Source organism: Hyaena hyaena, unplaced genomic scaffold (assembly GCF_003009895.1).
Source record: "Hyaena hyaena isolate Hyena2069 unplaced genomic scaffold, ASM300989v1 scaffold_1519, whole genome shotgun sequence".
In the NCBI taxonomy this organism is placed as follows: domain Eukaryota; kingdom Metazoa; phylum Chordata; class Mammalia; order Carnivora; family Hyaenidae; genus Hyaena; species Hyaena hyaena.
Window position 1 is genome coordinate 275,587 of NW_024082152.1, and position 19,863 is coordinate 295,449.

At 34.1% G+C, this 19,863-nt stretch overlaps 1 protein-coding gene across 1 annotated transcript in view; it reads right to left on the reverse strand.

Annotated features, from left to right (window-relative positions):
* The window catches only part of LOC120225811 (ephrin type-A receptor 6-like), a gene marked incomplete at both ends in the record, with an annotated part of 255,586 nt that extends 236,761 nt beyond the window's left edge, over positions 1 to 18,825 (reverse strand). Inside the window, 2 exons of the mRNA XM_039223998.1 lie at positions 546 to 881; positions 18,670 to 18,825. Coding sequence (XP_039079929.1) covers positions 546 to 881; positions 18,670 to 18,825 — 492 coding nt within the window. The remainder of the gene's footprint in view (positions 1 to 545; positions 882 to 18,669) is intronic.
* Positions 18,826 to 19,863: the final 1,038 nt, after the last annotated feature.

The following is a 19,863-nucleotide window of genomic DNA, read 5'->3' on the forward strand; positions in this document are numbered from 1 at the left end:
TAAAAAGACAATGTAACTAGTTTTTACAAATGGTACTTAACAATAGCATTTGGATTTATTTCTGGATATTTTTTTGCTCTTTTCAAAGTGGGTCATAATTAAACATGTTGGCTGTGATGTTTTCACATCATAGATACGAGTCATAATCAATATTAATTATTACTATTTGCTTTATTTGATATGGGAAAGGAATGGCAACATAAGTGGAATAACTGAATTTCCATTCACTTAGCAACATTTTTTTTGTATCTGATGTTTGTTGGTGAGGTAATATATACTTGCTCATTAAGATGTATTTGTATAGGATTATATCAAAAGCAATGCATAAACATTAGAGAGTAGCATTATATCTAATTAACCTTACTAATAAGTTACTAAATAACCTTATCAATAAATAATACCTTTCTGGACCTTAGAAAACAGTAAGAACAACAACCAGAAAATCACTTCTCTAGCATATGGAGTATACAACTGTACCTCAGTGAATAGAAGTCCACCAGGAATAAGTGGTGGGTAAGTTTAGAGAGAATAGCAGTGGAACTTACCATCTTGATCCGTGGTCACTGTAATAGCTGTGAATGGCTTGGGAGAAAAACTCAACTCAGAAACTCCGTTCATGGCTTCTATTTCAAAGGTGTAATTCACGTGAGACACAAAGTCAAGTACTATCACAGAATTGTTGATGAGGCCAGAATGTCTGGGGATGAAGCGGAGTCCTCCACCACAGTCCTCACACTGGCTGGTATCCAAGCCACATTTCTTACAAATTACACTGTATGTGAGATCTTTTCTCCCTCCTGTGTCACTTGGTGGGCTCCATTCCAAAATAAGAGCTGTTTCATTGATGTTAAAAGCCACATTCCTAGGAGCTGAAGGTGGCCCTAGAGAAAAGCAATTAAAAAACAAATGTACATGTGTAGGACAATGAATGAGAAGGGTGCTAACTTGAAAACTTAATAAACATTTGACTTTTATATTAGTTTGACCTCTTTCTTCTAATGGGAATAAAGAAATATGGTGAAAAACTTCTGATTAAGTCTAATAAGAAAGGAATATTCGCAGTGTAGATGGTCTATATCTTAACATTTTGATATGTGAATATGAGTATTTAAAATCAAAAGCCAAAGATCTCCAAAAGATATAATTATACTTTGAAAATTTGTTTACTGAAGTATATAATAAGCAAACTTTATTTTAAATTATGTGATGTTTTAAATTACATCTTAATAATTATTACACCATTTTCAAAACATACTGTTTTCAGTCTTTCAGTCTTCATACTACACTTGGTATATAGATAAAACTCCCACTTACTACCTTTGACAATACCTAAGGATCTATTTCTCGTGGGTTGAGAAAAAAATGATAGGTTTTAGGTAGACAGAGAGTTTGAAAGAAGAAGAAGAGAAAGGAAAGCTGGAAGTAGCAAAAAGACTTTTCTTGGGGCCTTGCCAATTTCATGGAATAAAAGTATTATATGGAAGGGATAAAAGAGGTATGTATACATGAGATATGGTGATTTGACTTTTACTTAGGTTAACTATACTAAACACAAATAAGTGTGTTTTAAAAGCTAACAGCGGGATCCACAGAATCTTCTTTATCATCAAAATTCTGCATAAACCAAGTCAGTCCTAACAAGTGCATGAGCATGTTTCCTCAGTCTCTTTTCTCACTAATTTTCCATATGGATCATACTACATAGAGTACTTAATATCGTTTAATTGCTCCAGTCTTTTCTTAAAATTGTGTCAACAATATTTTACACTTATATGAGCACTTCAAACCTCAGTTTTATATTATTCATCGTACAAGCATTAAGTGATGGTCTGCTCAGTGTCAGGCACTACACTATGTGTGAAATAATACAGAATCCTTTATTAAGGGACTATGCTTTTGACAGATACTTTAAAAATAATTTATTGAATAAATAACTAATGAAATAACATTCCTGCCATACTTTAAAAAAATTACCTTAAAGGAAATCTAAAACAATTCTTTAATTTTTCTGCAATCAAGAGAATTTGCTTAGAAGGTGGGAGAGTATTGGGGCACCTGGGTGGCTCAGTCAGTTGAGCGTCCGACTTCGGCTCAGGTCATGATCTCACAGTTTGTGGGTTCGAACCCCGTGTTGGGCTCTGTGCTGACTGCCAGCTCAGAGCCGGGAGTCTGTTTCAGATTCTGTATCTCCCTCTCTCTCTGACCCTCTCTGCTCACGCTGTCTTTCTCTCTCTCTCTCAGATATAAATAAAACATTAAAAAAATTAGAAAAAAAAAAAAAAAGAAGGTGGGAGAGTATTATCTACAACATTCTTTCCACAGGAAAAGATTAACGTTTTGCTACAGGCTTCTGTCGGATTTCAAGATACAGTCATCACTCATGAAATAAATATTTGTAAGTGACTACTATATGTGCCAGATACTCTGTTAGATCTTGGATTTAAAGTGTTAATGTTACAAACATAATTCCTATTTTGTTATTTACAGTTTAGTTGAATGGCAGATAAACCATAAACAGAATAATAAAATTCAAATTATAATAAGTGCAATTGCAAAACCAAAAGGAAAGGAGCTGAAATACACATTATCAGAATAACCAATCTGGAGAAATATTCTGAGGAAAGCCTCATGGACTTAGTGAGGAGGATGTCAGAAGAGTGAGGATATTAAGGGTAGATGGATGGTTCTTTAGTCAAGAAGGATCTTAAAATAGTCATGGAACTGGCAGATAATCACTGTGGCTAGAATGCAAAAGGAAAAAGCAAGAAGTGAGGGTTTTTTTAAAAAGTGTGTGAGTGGTGTTTTGTTTTTGTTCTTTTTGTTTGTTTTTTGCTTTTTTTTTTTTTTTTTGAAAGGGAGAGAGAAACAGTGGGGGAAGGGCAGAGAGAGGGGATAGAGGATCCAAAGCAGGCTCTGTGCTGACAGCAGAAAGCCCGATGTGGAGCTTGAACTCATGAACCATAAGATCATGACCTGAACCAAAGTCAGATGCTTAAATGACTGAGACACCCAGGAGCCCCAAGAAGTGAGCTTAAAGGAAGAAGAAGGGTTGGATAGCAGAAAACTCCTAGGGTCAATAGAATGAGTCTGGAAATTTTTCTATGTACAACAAAAACAGACTTACAGATTTAATATAAGGAGGCCATGTGTTTAAAGAAATAAGCATTCTGGATGCAGTGTAGGGAATAGTCTTAATAAGCATAGGGAACTTATTAGTGAGATCTGTTATACAGTGTTACAGTATCACAACACTACTCATAAATCTACATAACTATGTATTGGGTTTGAAATACTAAGAATGGTTATTTTATATATTCCTCTTCCTCCCTCCCTCCCTCCCTCCCTCCCTCCCTTCCTTCCTTCCTTCTTTCCTTTCTTTCTTTCTTTCTTTCCTTTGGATCCTGATAACAGCAACCTGATGTGTAGGGGCCTCAGCCATCTGTATGTATATCACCTAAAGCCTGACCTAGAAAGGGAATGGCTAGCTTTTCTAAAAGGTTTCTGCATACTTTGCTTTATGCCGTTTCATGTTCCAGAAGTTTGCAGAAACGTCTGCCTTCAAAAAGGAAACCATGATCAAAAATGAATTACTGGGACCTCATCAAGATAAAAAGCTTCTGCACGGCAAAGGAAACAATCAGTAAAACTAACAGGCAACTGACGGAATGGGAAAAGATAGTTGCAAATGACATATCAGATAAAAGGTTAGTATCCAAAATCTATAAGGAACTCATCAAACTCCACACCTGAAAAACAAATAATCCAGTGAAGAGATGGGCAGAAGACGTGAACAGACACTTCTCCAAAGAGGACATCCAGATGGCCAACAGACACATGAAACAATGCTCAGCATCCCTCCTCATCAGGGAAATACAAATCAAAACCAAGCTGAGATACCACCTCACACTGGTCAGAGTGGCTAAAAGGAACAAATCAGGAGACTACAGATGCTGGTGAAGATGTGGAGAAATGGGCACCCTCCTACACTGTTGGTGGAAATGTAAACTGGTGCAGCCCCTCTGGAAAACAGTGTGGAGGTTTCTCAAAAAATTAACAATAGAACTCCCCTATGACGCAGCAGTAGCACTGCTAGGAATTTACCCAAGAGATACAGTGCTGATGCATAGGGGCACATGGACCCCAAGGTTTATAGCAGCACTCTCCACAATAGCTAAAACATGGAAAGAGCCTAAGTGTCCATCAATGGACGAATGGATCAAGAAGATGTGGTATATTTATACAATGGAATACAATATGGCAATGAGAAAGAATGAAACCTGGCCATTTGTAGCAACATGGATGGAACCAGAGGGTGTTATGCTGAGCGGAATAAATCAGGCAGAGAAGGATAAATACCTTATGTTTGCACATATAGGTGGATTAAGAGGATGTTAATGGAGGATGAAGCAGGAGAAGAAGGGGAAAAATAGTTGGGGAGAGGGAGGGAGGCAAACCATGAGAGACTCTTGAATGCTGAGAACAAATTGAGGGCTGAGGTGGGGGGAGAGGGGCAGGGGGTGTCATGGGGATGGAGGAGGTCACTTGTTGGGATGAGCACTGGGTGTTATATGTAAACCAACTTGACCATAAACCATTTAAGGAAAAAAAAAAAGAAAGGAAAATATAGAAGGCATTACAAACTGCAGCAAAATGACACGTTTCACTTTTTACCTCCAACTTAGACTTAGGCCTGGAAGATAAAGATTCATTATCATTATCATAAAAAGGTCTTCCTACAGAATGACATATTCATATTGTTGCTCGTTTCTCTTATTTATAATAGAAATCATGAATTATTATTCACTTATATTTTCATGAATAGGATGAATGTTATCAATTATGTTATGGGTGTCTGCAAGTATCTAACTGTCCGCCTGGAGATACTTTAAAAAAAAAAGGCAGACACCCTTCTTACTCAAGGGCCCTCATACCAATTTGCATGACGATTAAATAGCTTTTTAATTGCTGTTAAATTATGCCAGCTAAACTGTGATTTCATGCAAATATTAAGCTGTAATGACATGCAGTGAATCATTTACTAAGATTTAAACTTGGAACAAAGAGAGACAATTAATTCTAATCCTCAGATTCAAGTAAATTATGTGTCACTGGGCTTTTATGAATGTGGCCTGATTGCTTTGTTATCATTTATAAATTATACCAAGATTATGTGACATTGGAAATAAAAACTTGGTACAATAACCCTTTTGGAGACATCTGTATAGAAAACTCTCAGGGATTTCCTTATGTTGATTTTTTTTTTTCTTTACAGGAAACAAGTAATTCACATAGAAGAAAAGACTTCACCCTACAGAATGACTTCATAAGAGAGGGCAATTATTCTGATTAGCAACTAGCTGTTTTTCAAATCCATTGTATATTAAACCTTACAATAAAACTATAATTTTACTTCTACTAGTGTATCTAGCAAGTATTTTTTAATGTTTTGCTTCAGTTTGGATTCTTCCATTGAATGTTTAAAGAATGAAGGAATATTATTCTAATAGCAAATTTATGAAACAGCCAGGGGGCTGTACAGTCTTTTCTTTTCCCGGAAAACCACCGAGCCTGCAGCCCCCATCTTCCTCACAGTAGCAGAGGCCAGGTGGGCTATGATTATTGTTTTATTTCATTTTATATAATTTTTTAAAAATAGAACCATATTTCCTAAAATATATCCTTTGCAATATTTCTAATACCATGAGATATCCCACAAAAATGAGTTTCATAATCAAATTAAGATTCCTCTGGTAGACTGATATGGAAACAAAAATAACATAATTTGCTTCACTTTGTTGAATCCAACATTTTTAAAAATTTGCTCATCGAACCTTATTTTCCAAGAAGCATCTATAGGAATACTAGCATTCTGCAGAACATTAAGAGGCTGACACTGAACTTAAGGACTGTGATTCAGTTACTACATCAATTCCTATAGATTTATACTACATGATTATAATTATAGAAATATGTTAACTCACAAATAAATAGGGGTCTTTTTCAAATGGTCTTGAGACTAATTATTCACTTACTATATAGCTAATTGTGTTTGCAGATTCACTTTCTAATCTTAAGAACAATGAAAGTTTGATCCAAATAACTGAGAGTATCAAATCATGGAAGGATATTATTTACTAAACTATATTTTATGAGTTACTACTTGGCAATAATTTAAATGTGTTTGTTAATTTAATGACAATAATGAATATAGTAGAATATGTTTCCTGAGGCAATGGAAACAAAAGCAAGAAGGGACTCTTGGGACTCCATCAAGATAAAAAGCTCCTACACAGTGAAGGAAACAATCAACAAAACTAAGAAGCAACCTAAGGAATGGGAAGAAGATATTTGCAAATTACATATCTGATAAAGGGTTACTATCTAAAATCTATAAATAACTCATCAGACTCAACACCTAAAAGAGAAATAATCCAGTGAAGAAATGGGCAGAAGACATGAAGAGACACTTTTTCAAAGAAGACATTCAATGGCTAACAGATACATTAAAAGATGCTCAATATCACTCATCATCAAGGAAATGCAAATCAAAACTACAATGAGATGTCACCTCACTCCAGTTAAAATGGCTAAAACTAACAATGCAGAAAGTAAGTGTTGTCAAGGATGAGGAAAAAGGGAATCCTCTTGCACTATATTGGTGGGAATGCAAACTGGTGCATCCACTCTGGAAAACAGTATCAACGTTCCTCAAAAAGTTAAAAATAGAATTACCCTACAAACCAGAAATTGCACTACTATATATTTATCCAAAGGATACAAAAATACTGATTCAAAAAAAAAAAATACTGATTCAAAGGGACACAAGCACCACAATGTTTATAGCAGGAGTATCAACAATAGCCAAATTCTAGAAAGAGCCCAAATGTCCTTTGACTGTTGAATGGATGAAGATACATTTACACACACACACACACAGAAATATTACTCAACCATCAAAAAGAATGAAATCTTGCAATTTGCAATGACATGGGTGGAATAGAGTGTACTATGCTAAATGAATAAATCAGTCAGAGAAAGACAAATATCATATGATTTCACTCACATGTGGAATTTAAGAAACAAAACAGATGAGCATGGGGTATAAAAGAGACAGGAAAATCATAAAACAGACTCTTAACTATAGAGAACAAGCTGAGGGTGGCTGGAGTGGGGAATTGGTGGCAAGTAGGGTTAAATGGATATTAAGGAGGGCACTTGCTGTGATGAGCACTGGGTGTTGTATGTGATGGCTCACAAATTCTACCACTGAAATTAATATTACACTGTATGTTAACTAAATGGAATTTAAATAAAACCTAAAAAATGAAAAAATGCATATAGTAATATAGTCACCTAATAAAAAGGATATTTCCTTATATCTATGAGTTTACAAAGGAAAGAAAAATTGTTCTATGTTAATCTATGTCAAAAAGAATATTTAAAAAATATACTGAATCATCTAGAATTGTCTAGGTAAATAATTTTTGCAAATGAGTAAATACACTAAAGAAAGACAAACACATAGGAATAATTCATATGAAAAAGTACATTTCTAGATTTTAATGATGTACAAAAATATAGGTTGCCAGATTTGCATATGGACATAATTTAAAACTCTAAACATCATCTCATTCTTTGAATTATTGCTATTTGACTTTTATCTATAGCCATATTGTTAATCTAATGTCCTTCCTATATGATCTTTGAAAAATGTATTTAATAGGTATATCTATAAACAGAATTCTGTATTCTCTTTCTCTAAGCCACTTTGTACTCTAAGTTTTGTTCACAAAATGTTTGTATATTTGGAAATAAATGATAAGTAATCACAAACATAGGGCTTCAACCTCACTGGAGGGAAGATAAATCAATTTATTCAGATAAAGCAATGAGGCCCAGGAAAGTACTGTAATTATGTCAAGTGTATTAATGATGTAATGATACCTAGGTATATTTATATTTATATTTATATTTATATTTATATTTATATTTATATTTATATTTATATTTATATTTATCTACTACATGTATTCATTTTATAGGTAAAAAAACACATGTGGATATTAAAAGTATCTTATAGTGCTTTGCTTAGAGAATATTATCAAATACAAACTTTCAAAACATACAAATTAATGAGAAATGTATTGCATTCCAATGGCAGATTTTTTTAATGTTATCTAAGAGCATTTTAAAACAATTTTATATACAGAAGAGCAATTGAAAATTAAATCTTCAAGATAAATATTGCTCAAAATACAGCAGCAAGTGAACTTCAAATTCTTTGCATTTCACATATTTTCATTGTCTTCAACATTTTTGCACCTACTTCAGTAACTAAATTGATGTCCAACATTAAGACTTGCTATTCATTTAGGCATCAGGGTGGCTCAGTTGGCTGAACAGTCAACTCCTGATTTTGGTTCAGGTCGTGATCTCAGTCATGGGATTGAAAACTATGTCAGGACCTGTGCTGAGTGTGGAGTCCGCTTAGGTTCTCTCTCTTTCCCTCTGCCCCTCCTCTGTGCTCTCTCTCTCTCTCTCTAAATAAACTTAACAAAAAAAAGAGAAAAAAAGACTTGCTATCCATTAACGTTTTCATAATACTATGAATGGTGACTTAGATAATTCTTTTTAGATTCTCCATTACTTCTAAAATTCACAGTTAGAGAAAAAACAACAAAATTCTTATTGGCCAAATACCATTCACTTCCAGAATAAAACTTAAACCTCTCAACCTTGTCATCACATGCCTTCATAACCAGGTATCTTGTTCCCTGTTGCTGCATCTGAGTGCTTTTGCACATACTGTTCCTTTATGTCCTTTTGTTGCGTGGAGGGTTCCTACTCATCCTTCAGTTTGCAATTTAGGTGTTACCCACCTGTGACACTTCTCTATTGGTCCTGAGAAAGAAATGAGCATTTTTATACCTTTATAGTTATGAATTTTAAAAATATAGCTAGCATCTTGAGTATTCATTTTGTTCTAAGATGTGTACTTCATATTCCACATGGTTTATTTCATTCATCTTACAATAAACCCAAAAGGTAGTTATTCATGCCATTTTATAGAAGATGTGGCTAAGAATTAGCAAGGATACATATTACATTGAAATATTTGTATTACTGTACACAAGTTTATTCTGGTCCAGGCTGATCCAAAGGCAATATGTGCTTTTACTAAGGGAACAAATAGAATGCATAGTTTTATGCAATCCTCCAATAATTATTTTTCAAATAGTGTCAATTTTCACAAATATTGGAGAACAAAAAGTTTGAGGTTATAATCTTTCCAATATCCTGGTGTTACTGGTGAAGGATTGATTAATATAACTTGAAAATCAAGAAGTGGAAGGGAATGACTATTATTACAGTAACTGAGATTAACTAATAAAGACCCAAGGTAAAAAGAGTAGTCACCCATCTATCCATTGGGAAGGAATTTAAAGCTTCTCACAGTTTTAAATTCATTAAAAACTTTTAAATTCCTTAAAAACACTTATGAATTTGAAAAGTAAACATTTGTGGCCCCAAATTTCTATGCTATAGAGCATAGATATAATTTTATCTTGGAAAACTTCCAAGAAATGGTGATCGGCCACCCTTATCTTTTCAGAAAAAATAAAGGAAACTCACAGAATAACTAATTGTATGAATTACAGAAATGTATTATTGCTGTACAGGTCAAGAGTTACATCGCAAAAACATAGCTATGATAAAAGCACACTAAAATACAAATGAAATAATGAGTAGGCTAGCTTTGGGTCTTCTGAGTCAAATATCATCGAGTTCCCTAATACCATATAAAAAATTATACACACCTACATACAGCTCTTTCTATGTTTGAGTCTATTATTTTTAATTAAATACTCATTAGAAATAGAAAAGAGAAATATGGAAAGACTAAGTACAGTCATAAATTGGGAGGGAAAATAAAACAATAAATGAATAGATTAAAGCAAATTAATAACCTTTCTCAAAATGTATAACACTGTGAAGATAATAATGAATGCTCTCTTTCCAGTGATGGGTGCTTCTTGGTAAATGGTTTATTGCATACCACTAGATGATACTGAAAGGCACAATACTCAGAATTCCAACTGTGAGAGGCCTGGGAGCAAGTGGTAACTCAATTCTCCAACATGAGCAGAAAGACTACTTACTATCTCTTTCTATGGAGGAACCTCTCCCAGGTGATTTGGTAAAAGAACCTCCACTGAAATAAAGATTAAAATATTTGCATTTAGGAAATTCCATGAAACTCAAATAACATCCTACATCAGTGATCAGTATTGGGGAAGCTGGGATTCATTGCATACAGGTACTTATTCCATAATGTCAAAGTCATTTTAATTTAAAAAATATACCATTGCAATGTGCTGAGTGAATATTCAGGGTTATTTTCTATAGTAAGAGAAGAATGTAACATCGCCTTCTAGAAGTAAAAAAAATCCATTTTCACAAGTTCTCCCATTTTAGCGTCTGCAAAACTGTGGTTCCTACATTGTGCTTACAATGAGCCACCTAACCAATTAGTTGTACTTTTGTATTTCAGTTGTGAGATGGAAAAGCAAGGAACCAGAATAGTTTTCTCCAAGCAAAACATACTTAGGAAAGAGAGAAGAAAAAACTGAAAGATATGGGAAAATGAGGAGTAAGCAAGCACAACAGGGGTCCCTGGGTGAGAACATCCTATACCCACCCAGAAGTGGGGGACGTGAGTCTGGGCAGGGCAAATGAAGAACACCTGCTGCATTTCAACATACTACCTGTTCTATTCAAAATAAGAATGAGAGATAATGACTTTTAAAGTTGCCGATTATTCCAGAAATAAAGAAGCGATTTTACAATATTAGCCTTAGAACAAAAAAGTAAATTCTACTTTTATAAGTTCATTGTCAATCCTCGTCACTGTATGTCAAGTACAAAGACACAAAACCATGATATTTGCCTTTATATTAAGAATGAAGTTTGAAAAAACTTTTTACTCATAAGGTATTTGATTCCTATTTAGAAGACCAAAGAACAGAGAAATCCTTAATGATGGCCATTAGAATTACCCATATATATATGATTCACATTTTATGTTTTGAACCTTTCTAAGTGGGTAAAACAAATGTTTATTGAAAGTGTTAATCTTCCAGCATCTGATCAGTAGCTTTTAAAAAATCCTATTGATTTAAACATATGAGAAACATCAAAGTAAAAATGCTATGACAGTGTAATTATATTTTGTCTAACTTTTCATGCAACCATGTATTAGACCCTCATTTCATTTCTCTTGACCCTTTCATGCTCTCTGCCTTTCCTGCTGGACAAGTACTTTCTTAGTAATTCTTATTTTCCTTTGTGTCTTTAACCTCAGTGAGTATTTTTCCCTTCTGGCTTGGAAAAGCTTTAGATAGTTATTTTGGTAACAGATTTCTTGGCAGGCAGCTGCGTCTCCAGTGCTCTCAACTGCTCTCAGAGGCAGCCCTAATTGACCAAGACCTGACATTAAGGAGTGTCCTCCAAAGCTCATCCTTCAAAGCACAGAATATACATTAATTAGTCACCTGAGAAATACAGTTAAGGGTTTATGAAGCAGATTAAAGATCCAGAGAAAACATTTTGGTATTTCATTTTAAATTTCTTATTCATAATTTCTTTCATGTATTTTGCAGTTCCAGCAAAAACAAGGAATTTTTAAAAATCAAGAAGGCCTAAGCTTGCAAGTATGTTGCTGATATAACTGGTTAGTAGGGTTGTTTGAAAGATCCTAATATAGTTAAAATTAGAGAGAGAGAGAGGGCCATCTGAGAGAGGGCCGTCTGGGTGGCTTAGTCTGTTAAGTGTCTGACTTCAGCTCAGGCCATTATCTCACGTTTCATGAGTTTGAGTCCCACATCAGGCTAGTGCTGACAGGTCAGAAACTAGAGTCTGCTTCAGATTCTGCGTCTCCCACTCTTTATCTGCCCCTCCCCGACTCATGCTCGCTTTCTCTCTCTCTCTCTCTCTCTCTCTCTCTCTCTCTCCTTTCTCTCTCTCTCTCTCTCTCTCTCTCCTTCTCTTCTTCTTGTAAGAATAAATAAACATTAAAAATTTTTTAAAAATAGAGGAGAGACAGGTCAGGGCAGGACTTTGAATGTCCTTGGATTGACTCTCAATTTTGGCAAATGGGGGTTGGGATTTGAAAGACCTTAGGAAGAAATGGTAATATAATCAAGGTTTATTATTGTTTCTAATGTTTGTAATATTTGGAGGTATGGAAGACTAAAGGAAGGGGACTAGCCAGGGTATTATTAAGTTAGCCCAAGGGAGAGTTGAAGCCCTCAACTAAAAGGACAGGGCCAGGAACTAACAGGAAGGAATGGACAGAAGAAATGCTAAGAGGCAGAATTGATAGTACTTGTGACTACAACATTTCTAGGACATGTTAAGATCAGGGCAAGAATTATGATTCCAAGCTTTCTGGCTTAGATGCATGAGTAGATAAGGATTCACCAGGACAAGGACATAAAGCTTGGGTGGATGAGAAGGATGAGAGAGAAAGCAGTAAACTGTTTTTTGCAGTTTGAGCTTGAAATTATTAGTTTACACATTCAACAAATAAATGAGTTCTAAATAAACTTTAGAATCTAGTGTCTAGTGCCTATGTACTACTATTAGTGCTTGAGAATAAAAGGGAAAGAACATCCATGATCTCATGGGTTTAATAGTCTAGTGGGGCTAGAATAACAATAAACAAAGAAGGAAATGTACAAATAAAACAGAAATTTCAAAGACTGTTATAATCCGTAAAAAAAATAAAAAGTGATAGGGGTGCCTGAGTAGCTCAGTTGGTTAATTGTTCAACTCTTGATTTTGGCTCAGGTCATGATCTCATGGTTCATGAGTTCGAGCCCCGTGTCGTGTCAGGCTCTGTGCTGATGATACAGAACCTGCTTGGGATTCTCTCTCTCCCTCTCTCTCTCCCCCTCCCCTGTGCTTGATCTCTCTCTCTCTCTCTCTCTCTCTCTCTCTCTCTCCCCCCCTCTTTCTCTCAAAAATAAATAAACTTAAAAATCTTTGAAAAAAAGTTACATGGAAAAGAGTACTGGGAGGGATTGTATTTTTGAATGGTTGGTCAGGAAGTGCTTGTCTTAAGGGCTGATATTTGAACCTGAATAGCAAAAATAAAACAGCCATAAGAAGACTTTGAGGGAAAGTGTTTCAAGTACAAGAAATGGCTAGCACCAAGGATGAGGACAAATTCAGAATTCCAGAAGTCCATGAGATCAATAACCAAAGGGAATATGGTATGATGTAAGGCCAGACATTTGGGCAAGTTTCCATAGGACATATAGGTTGTCAAATCCCACAATCAGTTGGCTAGACAAGTTTGGACTTTAGGAGAAAGACCAGAATATGAATAAAAATATAGACACCATCTATTTAAAGGTAGTATTTGAAGCCATGAGAATGAGCACATGTGGAAAGGAAATAAAATAACATGAAGAAAATTAATATTTAACAGATAAGAAAAAGAAGAGAAACCATCAATGGTGACAAATTCAATGGTGAGAAAATTAGAAGGTGAATATGATGTCCTAGAATAAAAGGAAACAATTTCAAACAACCAAAGCCAACTAATATGAAAAACAGGACAAAAACATTACTAAAACAAAATGGCAAAGATCATTGGTGAATTTTTTTATCTAGTTTATGTGAAGTGGTAGGGGGAAAAATATGATTGCTCTCTTGAAGAGCAAAAATCTGAATATGGTATGTTAAAAAGTAATTAAAAAATTAAGTAACCATAGCCAAGACTGCTTTTCCAATATTATTTTTTTGAGGAGAAAAATTATTAGATTTGGAGTATTATTTTAACGATAGAAATGCTTATAGGTTGTGAGGAAGGAGTTAGAGGAAACAAAATGGCAGAAAGGAAACTAAAAATAGCCAGATCCAATAGATTGAGGATCAGGTCACCCTCCTGCCCACCACCACTGAAAGAATTAACTTTGAATATAGGCATCATTTTTTTAAAACTATAGCCATTTGAAACACTTAAAAATGTTTATGTGGACACCTCTCTAAAGAAGATAGATGACAAAAAGTGGGTAAAAAGGTGTTCCACATTACATGTCAACAGGGAAAAATACAAATTAAGACAACAGTGAGATTCTACTACACACCTACTAGAAATGGTCAAAGTTCAGGATACTAACATCATCAATTGATGGCAAGGATGTGGAACAACAGGAACTCTCATTCTTTATTAGTAGGAATGCAAAATGGTAGTTTGGTAGTTTCTTAACAGAATTAAACATTTTCCTACCATATGATAAAGAAATCACACCCGTTAGTATTTACCCTAAAGGAAGTGAAAATTTATGTCCATACAAAACCTGAATATTTGCAGCAGCTTACTCATAACTGTCAAAACAGGAGGCAACCAAGTTGTCCTTCAGGAAGTAAATAGATAAGTAAGCTGTGTTACATCCAGACAATGGAATATTATTCAGCACTAAAAAGAAATGAGCTATCTGGCTATGAAATATATGGAGGAATCTTACATGCATATTTCTAAGTGAAAGAAGCCATAGTGAATGATTCCAACTATATGACATTCTGGAAAAGGCAAAAAAGTATGGAGACAGTAAAAAGATAAGTAGTATCCAGAAGTTACGCTGTAGAAGGTATGACTAGGTGGGGCACAGAGGTGTTCTAGACCAGTGAAAATAGTGTGTAAGATACTTCAATGATGGATACATGCCCTTATACATTTTTCCAAACTCAAGGAATATACAATACCAAGAGTGAATCCTAATGTAAACTGTAGACTTTAGGTGATTAGGTTTATCAATTGTAGAAATGTACTATTTTGGTAGAAGATGCTGATATTAGGGGATGCTATGCATATCTGGAAGCAGGGAGGTTTATGGGAAATTTCTGTATTTTCTCATAATTTTATTGTGAATCTCAAACTGCTCTAAAAGAATAAAATCTTAATACAACTTTTATAAATCTTATATATGATGTGTCTCAAGATTATGATATAAAAAGATACCTATCTCTACATTGAAAATCCAAAGAAATCATAAAACTCTTAATGGTGGAATTACATTTTTAAGGGTGGTTGTTATTGTTTTCATGGTGGCACTATGGAGCAAGAGAAGAGTTCTTGGGATCCTTAAGATCATATCAATTATATGATCACATACTATACCTATATATAAAATCTTTCCCTGGTAGGCCATGTAATAGCCAAATGTCCTAGTTTATCGTTTCCAATATTTTAGTCCTTCACTTTCTTTAAACTCATACAACTAAAATCTCTGTGCGTCTGATACTAAGGAAAAATATGACTCCTTTTAAATCCCTGGAAGATTCTCTGAAAGCAGTTTCAAATGCTAAGACTGACAAAAATACTAGAAAGTGATAGCACTGACTGCTTAATTGACCTAAATTCTGCCGTTTAGATAACACACTATTGGAACAAAGGTGATAAAGAATGTCTAATTCATAGATACATGATCTAGCAGTTAAGAGAGGAAGTATCTATTAAAATGCAGCTATTATTTGTGATTAATGAAAGACAGGAAAGGCTGATTGCTTGATTCTTGGCCTTAAATGTTCTAGATCTCAGTGAACTTATCCTGGTCCTCTTAAATCTGATTGTTCAATGACCTCCTGCCTTGTCTTTTTTTATTTTTCTTCCCTAAAAATCTAATATTGTGATTTTTAAGAGCAATGATACTTTGGAGTTTATAGTCCTTACTTTTTCTGCATATACTGTAATAACTGCTAGGGTCTCTCACTCTAGTTAGACTAGAAATTCAGAAAATCTGGCTGATATTAGACAGGCAATAGAGGTGCAGGACTTAATGTATTTTGTGAAAAGTTCAAGAATTCAGTATATACACATTTTCAGTTTGTAGGAATGCAGATGATGGAATCCATGAGCCTAGTATAGTAGTATCAACCATAAACTGAGTGATAGTTTGAATACTAGCTGATCAAAAACTATTTCAAAATGAATTGTGAAAGAACAGCTTCTGTGCTAAACAAACATGTATGCAGCACCTACTATGTGCTAGGTATTGTTCTTAGCACTTTTTAGTTATTAACTTGTTTAATCATTGTAACTACAGAATGAGGTACATACTGTTATTATCACTATGCATGGGATAACTGAGGGTAAAGAGAGGTTAAAGAATTTGCCCAAGGTTACTAGCCACCAAGTACCAACACCAAGAATCATGCTCAGATAATTAGACTCTAAAAGATGGTGAGCTTAAATACACTATGCTATAAGTCTTTGTTCAAACATCATACAGAAGTCCTTATGGAAGTAACACAGAAAAGCCTTGAGAGGGGAGCCTCTTAGGTGTTGACTAGGGAGATCTGACTAAAGCATTCACCTTTTTTAGAAGAGTTTTTTCTTTCAATTTTTGATGACAACATAGCATGCTGTTCTCTAAAACTCTGCCTAACAATGACCAATATCAAACCTTTCTCTGCTTCCGCTTGAATAGCTGCAGGCAAGCATTGTCATGACAAGCGCCGCGCCAGGTGATGTATGGAATTGCTGAATCACTATACTGCACCCCTAAAACTAATATAACACTGTATGTTAACTACACTGGAAATAAAATAATAAAATAAAATAAAATAAAATAAAAGTTAAAAAATGAAATGAAATGAAATAAAGAAATCCATCATGAACAAGAGATTAATAAAAATGACAAAATGGGATGCCTGGGTGGCTCTGTCTGTTAAGTGTCTGACTTCGTCTCATGGTCCCTGTGTTTGAGCCCCATGTCAGGCTCTGTGCTGACAGCCCAGAGCCTGGAGACTGTTTTGGATTCTGTGTCTTCGACTCCCTCCTTCCCTCTCTGTCTCAAAAATATATAAACATTAAAAAAATAAATAAAGATGGCAAAAGATCAGACAGACGATTACAGTTCCCTGGCAAATGATACCAAATGATATTTACTTGATTAAAATAAAATTAAAACATATAAAAGATAAAAAATAAAGATATATATAAACATAATTTATATACCAAGAATAAAAAAGGAAATATCTTTAAAGGAAATAACAGCTAAAAAAACATAAACACAATGCTGATAAATACACATCGCTGATTCAATGACAGACTCGTTTACCAGCTTCATAGACCTTATTGCATCCAATATTTATTTCCTTAACCAGAACTACAAGCCTCCCCTGCTACCTTACTGAAGGGTTAGATTGATGTAAATCAATTTATTCCTTCAATTTGTCAATTGTCTATTTATGGTCTGCTAAGAAAATAAAAAGAAAACTTCTCTATCACTCCCCTAGGAAGTTCCACCCAGTTTCTGATACAGGTTTTAAGATATACTTGCCTGACAGTACTGTACCCATATGAAATAACCACCATTAATCTATGGAGTATGCTCTCCACAATATAATAATATACAGTAACCATACAAGGAGGGTTCATGTGCATAGTAATGGCAAGATTTTCCTATTAAAAACTATTTCCATGATTAGATAAGAAAAATATATTTTGAATTATCCTCTTCCTATTTATTAACTTAAAATATGTTCCAATGAAAAAATGCCAAGTAGTAATTTCCCGAACTACAATTTTCTGAAGAAAATGGTCACTCAGCATTTACAATCAGAAAGAAAAATTTACAACTGCTAATGAATTGTTAAATTTTTATTAAATGGGTTCTATAAAAATATTTTATATTAAAGTCTGTAGTAATGCAGATAAATCTACAAACTGCATCAGTGAAAAGAAATGGGACATCACCATTGTCTCTAAGGAAATAGTAACATTACATATTTCTTAATCTATTTTTGCTTTTATGGAATTGCATAAGATAAGCAATAGTTTGGCACCAAATTCATCAAACAGAAGGGCAAATTTTTACTATAATATCTTATTTATGTATTTAACAAGACTTTTATAGCTATCTAAGAGGTGACATTTTACTTTTGCATAGCTTAGCAATGCATTAATAGACTTCACTTTTACTTTTTAAATGTAAACTATATTTTATAATACTTTATAATAAAAGAGTACAAATAATTTAAAACTCTCAGTTGCATGCATTAAAATAACATTCACATTTAAATTTAATATTCTATTGGTTTCAACCCCAATACTGGAGAGAATGTGAGAGGTGAAATGTGGACAAAATAAAAAATACTTTCCCTAAAAGACAAATGTCAAGGAAAACTAGAACTTTTCTGCAAAACAACAGCACAATGACTTTTAAAGTTCTGTCTGAAAGTCCTACCCCTCCCCAACACACACTATAAACTTGATGGACCTAAATTGTTGTGCCTTAACATGGAAAAGGGGGAAGCAAAGAACAAGTTTTGCTTATAATTTCTTAGGTAGCCTTAAACTGCTTTAACTTCCTAAGGACAGACTACAGTTCAGTTCGAGAAAATCTGCAGGGTCTCAGATCAGCGCCAGGATTTGCATGTTATGGATCAATGTGAATTCCGGGAATAAACACTTTCTTTGCAGGCAGATGAAAAGCATTTTTGCTGAGAAGAAAAAGAAACTTTCTTCTTCATTGCTATCAAAGAAGAAAATCATGGTTGCTACAGGATTTTGTGTATCTGTTTTTTAAAAACAATTTAGAATAAAGAGACCAAAAGGGTTGAAAACAGGATTTCCAAATGCAAAGTGTATAGACTTACTGGTACATGCCATGGAAGGCGGGTCTTTTTCAGCTCGGAAGTAACCCTTTTCACACTGACAGACAGAAGTTGCTTCCATGTAGGTTAAACTGTGTGGAGGGCATTTAGAACATTTTGTGTTCCCAGCAAATGCTTTATAGAATCCTGGTCTGCAAGCTGTAAAAACAGGAAAATTAAATTTTGTTATTATTTCTAGAGTTCTTTTATTTGCACATGTACAACATACTTTAATTTATACACACTTTGATCTCAGAGTTCAGGGTCACACATATACAGAAGAGTCAATATATAGTAACATTTAATGAAATGAGTTCTTCAAAATTGGTAATATAATAGTAACTTCACATTTTAGTTCAGGATGCTAATTTTAAAAAGCATACCTGAAACACAATATATACAAAATAAATTGTCTACCAGAGTGTAGGGATGCCCTTAAACTGGCATTAAGGGAAATTATTTTGTGTAGTTATGGGAGATAGCATTAAATAACATTGAATCACACTGTTTAAAATGTATTTGCATTCCATTTCTTCTTCAGTCTTTCTGAGTACTAGAGGAAAAAGTCCCAGTGTGATGCTGGTATATATGCTGGTTATCTTAACACCTGTCCTATTTGTGATTTTTATTTTTTTAACAAAATGAAAACTGGCCTTATGCTCAGAGTTTAGCAAGATCTACATATAGTTTGATAACATTGTTTTATTTTTATTAACTTTGTTTTTATTTTTTATGTCAAGTGATTTTTCTGTTTGTTATACTGAAATACATTCATTTAAAATTTTGAATTAATTTCAAAAGTAGATAGATATGTTTAATACATATACTTGATTTACTTAATATTTTATCTACCTACTTTTGAGAGAGTAAAATATGCAAGCAGGGGAGGGGCAGAGAAAGATGGAGACAGAATCCGAAGCAGGATCCATGGCAAGAACCATGAAAATATAAGCAAATAACTAAGTTTTTTTAAAAATCACTAAAAATGAAATGTAAATTATAGAAGATATAGGATGAAATGTTTTATTGGACCTTATTTTCTCTTTACTTATTAAACCCATGTTGTCATTTACAGGATACATTTTCACAGGAATAGAAGATATAGAAAAAAGGATCCTAGACTAGGTATGTATCCAAGGTCCTGAAGGAGGAAGAAGTGGTCTTAGTTGTTTTTCATCTCAAACAAACCACTGCTGA